This window comes from Schistocerca piceifrons, chromosome 1, assembly GCF_021461385.2.
Source record: "Schistocerca piceifrons isolate TAMUIC-IGC-003096 chromosome 1, iqSchPice1.1, whole genome shotgun sequence".
Lineage (NCBI taxonomy): Eukaryota > Metazoa > Arthropoda > Insecta > Orthoptera > Acrididae > Schistocerca > Schistocerca piceifrons.
Window position 1 is genome coordinate 32,102,648 of NC_060138.1, and position 12,722 is coordinate 32,115,369.

The 12,722-nt window shown below is 36.5% G+C and overlaps 1 protein-coding gene across 2 annotated transcripts in view; it reads left to right on the forward strand.

Annotated features, from left to right (window-relative positions):
* The window catches only part of LOC124712524 (serine-arginine protein 55-like), a 39,282-nt gene that overhangs the window by 20,404 nt on the left and 6,156 nt on the right, over positions 1-12,722 (forward strand). For both annotated transcript variants that reach the window (XM_047242843.1, XM_047242839.1), the window contains exons 4-8: positions 757-843; positions 2,694-2,720; positions 4,209-4,278; positions 6,329-6,402; positions 8,747-8,935. In XM_047242843.1, coding sequence (XP_047098799.1) covers positions 757-843; positions 2,694-2,720; positions 4,209-4,278; positions 6,329-6,402; positions 8,747-8,935 — 447 coding nt within the window. The remainder of the gene's footprint in view (positions 1-756; positions 844-2,693; positions 2,721-4,208; positions 4,279-6,328; positions 6,403-8,746; positions 8,936-12,722) is intronic.

The following is a 12,722-nucleotide window of genomic DNA, read 5'->3' on the forward strand; positions in this document are numbered from 1 at the left end:
CTTTTAAATAGGGTGTGCTCATGCATTATGCCCAGAAATTTTTTATAGGGAAGCCAGAATTGGATCTGAATAACTTTGAGTACTAATAAATAACTGTAAAACACTAGACTGTCATAAAGCCAAATAATGCCAAAGGCATCAGAGTGATGTTGACTGATGTACTTTCACTTGTCAGTCTGGTATCTTACACAGAATGTCGCCATGAAGAGAATATTTGCAACTATTGTTTGCATCATAATAGCTAGCTTGAAATTCATCTGCAATATGTGATACAAATCATTCATATCAGAAAAATAAACTACCATTGTATGTATGAAATGCTGAGAAAATGACATTAACAATATCATGTTCGGAAGAGTTTCCCATTCATGATTGTAAGAAATTGTGAATGTTAACTACCAGAGAAGTTCCTGGTCTAGTCAGTTTGATTACAAATATTTAAGTGATTATTACCTGTGTATTGAATGACTAGTGCTTTCACTGATTCGTGAAGCACAGGTTAGGGTGTATACACTGTGGGAGGCAGGGAAGGTGGGGCTTGAATCCCCCCCCAGTCCTCACCCAGTGTCTGTTTGTGGTAGCCAGGCTTGCTTTCTTGCATTTCAAAGTTCACACATTACTTGAATCTCTATTTATTCAAATTTTATGAAAGGTACTTGGAAAAGTGCTTGTTTTGTCTTCCTCGAAACTGTGCACTTTTGTGTGTTAGCGCTTCTGGATCTTGCTTCTACTTATGACTTTGTTTCCTTTTATCAGGGTTATTGTTGAACATGCAAGAGGTATTGCACGACGAGAACGCAGCTATATGGGAGTTGGGCCTAGAAGATCTTCGTGGATGGATAGGTGAGTAGTTTTATTTGAAATTTTGTTACATAATGTATATAACATGTATGTAACTCATGTGTCTTTCTGGTAACTTTCTAAATATTCGTCATTGGGAGTACACTAGACATAACAGGTTGCAAAGAAATTAGTTTGCTTTTGGAGGTGAGAAACTGGATGACACATTTGTAGTATTGAAAGAATGTTACATTCTTCAGTGGATTATTCTTGGCAGTTTGAGAATTTATGTATACTATTGTTTTTTTATGCAGGGGACAGTAAATGGGACAGTGCATAGATTGTCACGGCATTGGTGTGTCATGTGCAGTGCTTATATTGTGTCTGTGCCAGAATAACTGGTCCAGTGACGTGATTTTGATTCAATGTTTGTGTAAAACAGATTTTTCTATCTTACTTCACACACATCATTGATATTAAAGTATTTTATATGTTTCTAGTTTCTGAAGGAAAAAGTGGCAGTGAAGTTTATGGAATGAGTTTCCAATCTGGCAGAAAAATGTCTTGTGTAGTGGATTGTAGACAAAATGAGTTTCGCGACAGTTACATAAATTTTGCAATGAATGTGGCATTTCATTTATGAAATCTGTGGAAATGATGTGCGCGGTGTTTGTGAAAAAATAATTCCATGTGTGTTTCGTGGCATTTTAGTAAGTTGTGTATATGTTTATATTCATTCCATGATTGATACCCAATGCTGTGGAATGTGTCAGGTATGTTGTGTTGTTTTGTCTTGTAATTGTTAGTCTAGTATGTAACCTTACAAACATGTTACAGTGTCACACTGTGAAAATGATTAGATTATTATTTTTAAAATTAAAATTTTGTCCACATTGTTTGTTGTTCATATGGGATCTTTCAAATGTCATGATTTGACCACATAAAGACATAAAGTGAACATCAGGTACAATAACATTTAAAATTTGATAAACAGGAAGCAAAAACCATTTTGAAAATAAAATTTAGAATAATTTCAGATTCTTCAACTATAAATCACACACATTAGTACAGAAACTCACTTTCCTCCTTTGCCTCTGTAAATTTGTATGTGCATGCATTTCAGTGTATTATAAAGCCTGTGTGAATGTATGTATGCACATTTTACACACAGCTCATATTTTGTGCTGGAGGCAACTTGTACACAAGCTGTGACTTTTAAGTGTGTTATAAATTTAGAACACTTCATATGCATTTCTGTTATTTATACATAAAGAAATATAGGGAAGGTAATTTGTCCCCGTGTTTATGGTCCAATATTAGATGGTTTGCTCTGGTGGGGCTGGGAATTGTTGAGAGTGTAACTACATAATAAAAAGGAAAAACCTTGACTCAGGTGTGTATGTAATGTAATTTGCTAACTTTGCTTGCTGTGTGAGCCTCATAGCTCAGTATTGTAAAATAAATACTTACATTCAGATGGCCTTAGTATTTTAGTGTATCTTTTGATCAAATACAAAAAATTGCATTTAAGTGTGTTAATAAAAACATATAGTGTACATTGCTCATAGGTACTTCAGCATCTTTCAATATGTAACTGCTTTCCAGTGCACCTTGTCACCTTGTCTTTCAGATACAGGGTGAAGTCATTCAGAGCAAATAAGCCATATGTCTGCAACTTGATTGCTATGTATAATTGCTAGAAGGTATTTTGGAGTCTTTCACACACACACATATTTCAGTGCCATTTTTTACTATCTACTAAAATGTCATTTGGTGAATGAGTGACGTGATCATTCATTTTGTTTCTGAATGAAATGCACATTGTAATACAAATAAAAAGTGCAGTGAACTTGAAAGATGCATAAAATTATTTGTTTGTGAAATGACGAACCTGACAACTTCATTTGTTTCAGGGATATGGATGTCCGAATGTATGACAGGTATGTTTTGATGCAGTTTATTGTAGATATAGTGCTAACAAATGGGCATCTTTGTGTAACTGCCATTGGTTACTGGTGTAGGTTTTCTGTTAGTGGGTGTAGAGGTGTTTCAGGTGATAGTCATAATGTAGGTCATATTACTTTGTAATGAATGTTCTTTCTGTGATGCGGAATCAGAATTCACATCACTGGGCTGCTCTTGATTATAAATTCTTAAAATTAAGTTCCAAGTGGGATGTTCTTAAATGTGCACCCACATTCCTTGAAATTGTACCATTAGGAGTAATAGGATTTCCTATTTGTATGAAAATTCATTCTCTCTCTCTCTCTCTCTCTCTCTCTCTCTCTCTCTCTCTTTTCTTTTGACACTAGTATAGGAGTAGTTCTGGATATTAACTAGTGCAAAGTTTTAGCAGGAAGAAAGGGTTCTTGACTTTAACGTCTGCATTACCAGATATTTCGTACTGCCCAGTAGGAATGTTCACAATATTGAAAACTCTTGCTGAAGGAGACTTGACTTATATAATATTGGTGCAAACATTGCATTGGGTGGTGTGCACAAACTGATGAAGTACTGGTACCATCACGTAACTGGAAAGATAAATGAAATTTTCTTTATTTTGAATTAAATAATTTGTGCTGTGAATATGTGCATACATTACATTCAATCTCAGATTGTTATAAATTTGAAACTTGTGTGCATTCTCAATGGCATGCACATACAAATTCTTTTATAAAACATAAGAATTTGTAGTGTTTTTTTAATTGCTTTGCAGTAGATGTAGTCTGAACTCTTGTAATTTGTGTAGGAAGTTTAGCAATAGAACATCAAAACCTCAAGATGTGCTTGAGTTATGGATTGCTGCACACATAACAAAATATAACCATTGGGTGTGTGGGTTAACATAATTTTTCAATGTCTCTTGTGTTCTGTAAAATAATTACATCTATGAAAGAGTGGTAGTTCATAAATTTATGCACCTGAAGAAAGCATTTGGTTTTAAAAGGCAGATAAGTCAAGAAATTATGTTTTTTCTCTCATACTTCACTATTTATTATAATGATTAGATTGAGAGGAAATTGCACAGGTACCGTAAGAGAAATTTGTGTGTGATGTACATGTATAGTAATAAATCAGTCGGTGCTGAAAGTTCATAAATTTTACTGTAAAAATCTCCAAATTAGAACTGTTGTTAGCTCTGAAAAGCCAAATTACATTAAAATGGTGGAATCGTGTGGTTGGCAGAAATACTATTTGTTGGACATTAACATTGCATTTTGTCTGTATAGCTTTTCTACATATATCTTGGAGCAATTATAAAGCAAGATTAACTGCTGTTCAGTCAGAATAGCATTTTGTCCATGAACAACATGGTTATTACGACTAAAAGCCCTCAGCTGCAGATGACTTTTGCCTTTCCCATTTCTGGAAATAGTACTCAACCATAGTTTCTGGGTAAGTGCTATTGTGCTGTTTTGATGTTTTAGGTATGGACCACCAACAAGAACGGAATATCGAGTAATAGTAGAAAATCTCTCCAGTCGTGTCAGCTGGCAGGTGAGACTGAGTTAATTTGCCGTTTCATGGTTTAAGATTGTGATATTTAGGATAATTTCATTTGGAAACACTACTCAGATGTATGTTTTCATTGGAATTTCATGTAATCTTTTTTAAAAATGTGACTGTTCACGCCTTATGTTTGTCCATTTTGTTGTTAATATTTTGGTATCTAATGACAGAGCAAGTGGAAAAAGAGAAAGAAATGCATGTTGAAATTGCTAACTTTAAAGTTGTCATTGTTCCTGAATTACAACTTTTCCTGTGCTAGTTTTTATTGCTGTAGAAGATAAACTTGTAGAAATTTTTCACTATATAAATGTCTATAAAGAGTTCATTATGTGTTGAAAATATTAGAAGTCTTTATAATGCTTGATACTTGAAAAGCAGAAATGTGAACTTGCTCTGGTTATTAGTTAAATTCTTGTAGGGGATTACTTTATTAATTGTAATTTCAATGTTTTAAAATGTCTAAAAATGATCGCTGTTTTTTCCAAAGAGTCATGCCCTCTTCGCCATGGAGGGACTGTCCGTGCTCGAGCCATAGGTCCTATTGACTGATGTGACTGATAGTTGAGGGTGTTTGAGCACCCTTGTGCTTTATGATGGCCAACCGATGAGATCTAGGGCAGGCAAGGCGTCGCTTGAACATTTCGCTTGGGGGCCAAGGCTGGACATTGAGATTCAAATGATTACTGCCAACCTCCCGCCCGCTCCGTTCTGGCAAATGGGCATCTCTTCCCTCTCTGACTCCGTGGTCCGTAATGCGTGAGGTGCCTTGATCAGATGATGGGTCACCCACATGGCAAATCCTAAAGAGCTCACAAGGGCTTAAGGTAAATGGACTGACAAAATATTGTACTCTGGTACATGCATTTACAGCTTCCTACAGCTGATGCTCTCTATGAAAAAGTAAAATATTTATAGAAGACGAGAATGTGTTAAAAGTTAAGCTAAGGACAGTTCCTGCTTTTTTTGTTGAAGCTGCAGGTACTATGAGGGAAAGGTGTTATGTGCTTGAAATTAGCTTACATTGTAATTAATGAAGTAGTTTTTGTTGTTTTTAGTTAAAATACTGTTTAACAATAAAGATGACTTCATTGCAAATGTGTTACTTTGTATAAAAATGAAATGAGGTTTTCCACAAGTCTTCACCGTGACTGAAATATAATAAAAGTATCACAAAGTTGTAGACTGCAGTCTATTGAAGATAACTAACAGCTGTATAGAACATGACCTGCAGCTTGTATTGTTCATATAGATCATCAAGAAATTAATACATTTCACATCAACTGGTTGAAAGTAGCACACAGTTTTCAAGAGTTGCTAGACAAGACAGAAGCATGAAGACCTCACACTCACAGCCCTCCAGAAGGCTGCAAAAGACCTGGAAATTAAATCGTATACTTGTCAGGATCTATCCACCTGGGAGTTTTGGTGTTGTGGCAGCAAAAAGTACGATTTACAATGATGGAAGCATTCTAGTCGAAGTCTTGGAATTGGATTTGAGCAAACTACCAACTGTGCGCGAAGTGGGCATGATGCAGAAACATAATGAAGAGTTGATAGATCTTCAGTGTGATTTGAAACATACGAATATGAGAAATTACAAATATGAACACCGATGTATTGAATGTCTCGTGGTTTATCCTGTTAAATGTTGGCTGCTTGAGGACATCAGTTTGGTACTTCAGAGTTAAAAGTACAGTGGATCCGAAGAGATGCCTTGAAAACTGATTTTACTATGTGATGAAGATACTTGGACAGAAATTTCATGTCATTTAATTGTATTGGTGGCAAGATGACTCCTGAAGATAAGATTGTGTTTGAGTATTTCTAATGATAAAAATATTACAAGGATTCAGTGTAGGCATAGGGCTGGTAACTAATTTCAAGCACAGCTATTGTGGTTATGTATAAATTTTTTGCTAGATGTGTATTTGTGTTGTTGAACAGTTCACTTAATTAATGAGTTTAATTGTTTAGTGAATGTATGACAATACATACAAACATAAATTATTTTGTTTTTAATGCTGTGTATCTGTCGTAGGATTTGAAGGATTTCATGCGCCAAGCTGGTGAAGTTACATATGCTGATGCTCATAAACAACGCAGGAATGAAGGGTGAGTTAATTTCCCATTCACTTCAGTTCTTAGTGCACATAAATATTTGTTTCAGAACTTGACCACATGGAGATTTATATTGATGGTATTACAAATAACTTCTCAGATGACTTGTAACTAAATATTAAAACCAGAGGGAAATGATTATTTAAGTTTGATACCATTTATGATAGGACAAGAAAGAGGGAAGTTGGAGCCTCTTTCTCTTCACTTTCCCCCTTTTGTTTATTGCATGTTATGGATACTATTTTCATTTAAGTACTCAGTTAGGTACTCAAATAATTGGGTACTTCCTAACTTCCCTTCACTAACAAGGGAGCCTCCCCATCGCACCCCCGTCAGATTTAGTTATAAGTTGGCACAGTGGATAGGCCTTGAAAAACTGAACACAGATCAATCGAGAAAACAGGAAGAAGTTGTGTGGAACTATGAAAAAATAAGCAAAATATACAAACTGAGTAGTCCATGCGAAAGATAGGCAACATCAAGGACACTGTGAGCTCAGGAGCGTCGTGGTCCCATGGTTAGCGTGAACAACTGTGGAACGAGAGGTCTTTTGTTCAAATCTTCCTACGAGTGAAAAGTTTAATTTTTTATTTTCAGACAATTATTATCTGTCCGTCCGATGCGAGGTAACTGCACCGTAGTATGGGGACGCTACACCTAAACTAACATGTTTTGACAGAGCACAGGGAAAATTGTGCGACTGTGAAACTGTTGCATTCATTTGTTGCAGTTTGTGACAAACTCTTACGTTTTCATCAGTTTTTTGGGAGTGATTATCACATCCACAAGAAAACCTAAATCGAGCAAGGTGGAAGAATCTTTTCACCCATTCGCCAAGTGTACAAGTTAGGTGGGTCGACAACATATTCCTGTCATGTGACGCACATGCCGTCACCAGTGTCATATAGAATATATCAGATGTGTGTTCCTGTGGAGGAATCGGTTGACCTATGACCTTGCGATCAAATGTTTTTAGTTTCCATTGGAGAGGCACGTCCTTTCGTCTACTAATCGCACGGTTTTGCGGTGCGGTCGCAAAACACACTAAACTTATTACAGTAAACAGAGACGTCAATGAATGAACGGACAGACCATAACGTTGCGTAAATAAAGAAAGCAAACTTTTCACTCGAGGGAAGGCTTGAACCGAAGACCTCTCGCTTCTTAGATGCTCAGGCTAACCACGGGACCACAGCGCTCCTGGGCTCGCATTATCCTTGATGTCGCCTATCTTGCGCATGGACTACTCAGTTTGTATATTTTGCTTATTTTTTTTATAGTTCCACACAACCTCTTCATGTTTTCTCAATTGATCTGTGTTCAGTTTTTCAAGGCCTATCCACTGTGCCAACTTATAACTAAATCTGAGGGGGGGGGGTGCGATGGGGAGAATGATGTTGCTGAAGTCTGCTTAAAGATTTCATGGTCTCCTGTGGGTCCAAAAAAGTGCTAGTATTATCTGATAGTAAATATTTTGTATACTTCGGTTTGTTTGATTATGTATATCAATATTGTTGCCTACAGAATTCTGTTGCACTGTTGAAACTTCAGTTTCATGACTTGTTACTGTTCACACGTTATATTACTGATGATGCTACACAGGTTTTATACACAGTTAAATTCTTCTAATAAGAGCTCTGTTAGTAAGTAAAAGTAATGTGTGGCAAAATACGCCTTGTCATGAGATAGATACTACCCCCCCCCCCCCCCCCCCCAAAAAAAAAAAAAAAAAAAAAAAAAAAAAAAAAAAAAAAAAAAATACATACACACATTGCAAATTACTATACAATTTTCCTTACTCAACCATGAAAGTATTGTAGATCCAGTGTTAGATGTAAAAGGTCGTGGTTACAATTGTGGGATTTTTTTTCCATTATTGTGTTTTGTGTTAAAGGGTATGATTAGTTTCTGTTTATAAAAAGGTAACATATCTTCTGTATGTCACATTGTTTCATTGGAAAACTGACAAGAACACAAATTGTAAAGTTTAGGTTTTCACAGGAGACATTACTTCTGGACCCAGAGGCCATGGTCGATGTACCAAACTATTCCCCAAAATTTTATCTCCGACTGTGGGAGACAAAATGTGGAGAAATAATTTTATATATCACCCCAGTGGCACAGCCCGTGAATTTTCGTTGAAAGAAGACAAATGCTTGCACAAAAGCTAAGCACTTCATTATAGCAGCACACATCAATTATGATAGTTGTATTATGCATACAGTTAACATGTTCTATTAAATCAAATTTGATATGTATTTAGGTAACAAAATTGATGAAATATGTCTGTAGGGAAGCTGACTGAAAGTTTATGTACTAATTTCTTAATTCTTTGCAGTGTGGTAGAATTTGCCACACGGTCTGATATGAAGAATGCTATTGAAAAGCTGGATGATACAGAGTTAAATGGCCGAAGAATTCGGCTGATTGAAGCAACACGTCGTCGGCGACGTTCCCGTTCATCCAGTTCGAGATCCCGATCTCGCTCTTACTCTAGATCCCGCCGCCGCAGCAGATCACGATCAAGGTAATTACGCGTGCCTTACTATTCTACTTGTTTGAAATCTGCGTGCGTGCAGACATGTGTATTCTGCAAGTTTGGATTGTGCACATATAGTTTCCTTGAGAACTGGGTTGAGATGAATAAAGGGGATTTATATTTTAATCTATGTTATGAACAAAGTGTTTTCATTTGGAGGTTTTGTTTAGTGAAGTTGATCCCATTAATAACTTTTTCATTTTTGTGATGTGAAATAAAATATTAATTGCAACTGTTGCTCTAAAAAGTCTGTAAATATTGACATGTAGTTAAAATTTAAAGAATATCTTTGCTTAACTATTATCAACAAATTGTCATTCTATCTTGATTAAAAATAAAATATTAGCATTGTGTGTGAAGAATGTTAATACAGTAGGCCCTCTATCATGTGGCCTCTGTATTACCGTGACCTACTTACCATAATACAGTGGAACCTCTTTATAACATTCGTCCATATAATGTTTTCCCTCTGTTACGTCCGTTTTTTTTGTGTTTGACTAAAAGCCTATATAAACAATGTTAAATTTTCCTCTTTACTCTGTTTCCTCGATATTAAAATTTCCTCCATGTGACACGCTAATTTTTGGAACATTTGATTGGATGTAGACGCATTGTTTTCTGTTCTGTGAATTCAGTTTGCACCGGCTCGGAAAGCCCGTGCTCAGCGTGTTTCGTATGTCAGTGGCAGAACCCGGTCACATGACATGTGACGCACATTCTGCTTGCGATCTTTTTGGCGCCATTTCAGTCGATGCTTTGTATTCGTAGCATGTTGTGTGAGCTTAGCAGCAAACAGTTCGTGTGTATAAATGGAACTGTTTTGAAGGAGAAGGCACTTCAAATATCACTGCAGTTAGGAATGGAAAATTTTAAGGCATCCAATGGATGGATTAATAAATTTAGACAGCATCATGGTGTTGTATACAAAGCGGAATGTGGAGAAAGTAGAAGTGTGGACGAACCAACTGTAGCTCAATGGATGCACTCTCTCCCTAATCTGATACATGGCTACAAACTGCGTGACATTTAGAACGCTGACGAAACCGGGATGTTTTTCAATTTAATGCCGGATAAGACATTTAATTTTCGTGGGGGAAAATTGCCCTGGTGGTAAGAAGAGCAAGGAACATCTTTCCGTTTTGTTGTGTACAAACACCGATTGCAATGAAAAACTGAAACCTTTGGTTATCGGGAAGCCAAAAAATCAGAGGTGCTTCAAAAACATTTCCACATTTCCCTGCAAATATGCAAACAATGCCAAGGCATGGATGACGAGTGATATATTTTTACGTTTTCTCAGAGAATTTGACGCCAAAATGGGGAGTGCTGCAAGAAAAGTGCTGCTGTTTGTGGATAGATGTGTGGTACATCCACCAGATGTATCCTTTCTGAGAAATGTGAAAGTAATTTTTCTGCCACCCAACTGCACCAGCCATCTGCAACTTTTGGACTTTGGAGAGATACATGCCCTTAAGGTTAAATATAGGAGAGCCCTTGTAAAAAAAAGGCCTTGTATTTGATGGACCAAAGAAAACCGTGAAGCCAACAGAGCTCACAACTAAAGCTGAATATTTTACAGGCAATGAATTTAATTATGTACTCGTGGAGGAAGTCAGTGCTGAAACTATTAAAAATGGTTTCACTAAAGTGGGATTCTGTGAGAATGAGATGGCAATCCTATGGAAGATGTTGCAAGTGATTTGCAAGAGTTTAAGGAATTAATACGCAGTGATTCTGTCACTTTTGAGAACTTTATGGCTGTGGGTGACAACATGGCAACCAAAGGAGTACAAAGTATTGAGGAGCTGACCGCAGAGAGAAGCTTGGAGAGTAATAGTGGTAGTGAAAGTGACAGTGACAAGAAAGATGACCGTGTGCCCTTATATACTAAAGCAGCTTAAGCATTTGAAACATTCAGGAGATACATGATGGCCCATAGACTTGAGGACAGAACAGTAGTTCAACTTGCTCATTTGGAGCAAGAAATGATTGCCATAGAGTCTAGGAAAAATAGAAAACACATGCTTGCTTGAATTTTAAAAAATCATAGGTATATGATTTTCAGATTGCATAGGTTCCTAGACTTTTGTGTAAATTTAAGTTCCGTTTCATAATTTAATTATTAAAGTATTTTTTGTAACAAATTCTTTTTAATCAGTACCATTTGCTGTGTTTTTATTTAATATGTTCAGTATATTACGAACAAAATTTGGCTCATATTCTATAATTGGGCCAACTGAAGACTGGATACCACCTGTCAGCTTTGGACGATGTCATATCTTATGAATCTGTTATAACGTTTTACAGTACAAACGGATAGTTACTTTCACCCCCCGCTTACCGGGCCCCATGTTTTAATTACAAAAAACTAATCATTTGATTCATTGATCATTTGCAATGAATATCATATTAGTGTTGTGAAATTTTAAAATGTCATCTATGGCACCATTTGTCAAAGCTGATTAGAGGTATCTTGATCTTCAGTAAGGCCCTATAATTATTATTTGAAAGCCGCCGCCTTTATAGTGTTTTCCTCTATACAGTGTTCAGAATTTGTGGTCCCTTGAAAAACGTTATAGAGTTTTCACTGTAATAGTTCTGTGTGATAAAATGATTGATACATCATATGTACTGTACTTTTCCAAAGTTTTAGCAAGTGGGTGCTGGGTACAATACTGTGTAGCCTTTCAAAATGTTTCATGCATTTTTAGTTTCTAGCACATCTGGAGTCACAGTTAGAAGCTGTACACTTTATTGTTAAATATTTAATGAGTTACTGGGACCACTCAAGGAATGAATCGTAAAAAGTCCTCTTCCATTGCTCAAAAACAGTTTTTCTTCAATTGTACGTCAGACATCTGAACAGCATGCATCGTTAAATTATTGTTTTGTGTGGTCCTCCGTATTTGAGTCCAGAATGGTGACAGATGAAAAACTTCTAGTGACTGGATGAGAAACTGTGTGTTGTAATTCAACAGGATTCTGGGGTAGCAGCTTTGGAGCAAGGGGTAGGAAAAGTCTGTTGGAGACTGGGAGAAAAATAAGAGCACAAATTAAAATTGGTGTGCTGCTCAAGCTAGTGGAAGTGCAAAAAAGGAAGAAAATGTTGAAAGATTAGCATAAAGAAGTTGAGGAAGCTTTACTTTTCTGGAATGAACATTTAAGAGGGAAAGATTTGCACATTACTAGGCCAGTACTGCAGTAAAAAGCATTGCAATTTCAGGGGCAAATAGAAGACTCAGAATTTACTACCTGTGATGGATGGTTGGATCAGCATCAGATTACCATTAGTGGAGAGGCTTTATCTGCTGACAAGGTGCTACACCATTGTTTACTCTCTTTCAGAGTTAATTCGCAAGAAGGGGATTTCTGTGAAACAGATGTACAGTTGCATTGAGTGGTTTAAGTTGCACGATCATCCCATCGGCTTGCAGTAATGTGGTGGGCAACCATAAGCTTAAGCTTACATTATGCCTGTGCTGGCAAAACATTGCACTTACAGTTCACATTACATCAAGTTAAGTTAGCTATACTGCAATAGCGATGTTGCAATAGCAGTCTCCACACAGATAGCAGACGATATGGTTTTCTGTTCCATCTCGTAAATGTAAGCTATTGAGCAAGAACAGTATATATAAGAATTCATTTTTAGCCTGCTATCACACTAACAGTAAATAAACTGTATAATGTATATATAAGCATAGCAAAGCACACACTTTCGTTGATGGAGCAAAGAAATATAGAAAATAAGCATTTGATGATGGCTGGTATCTTG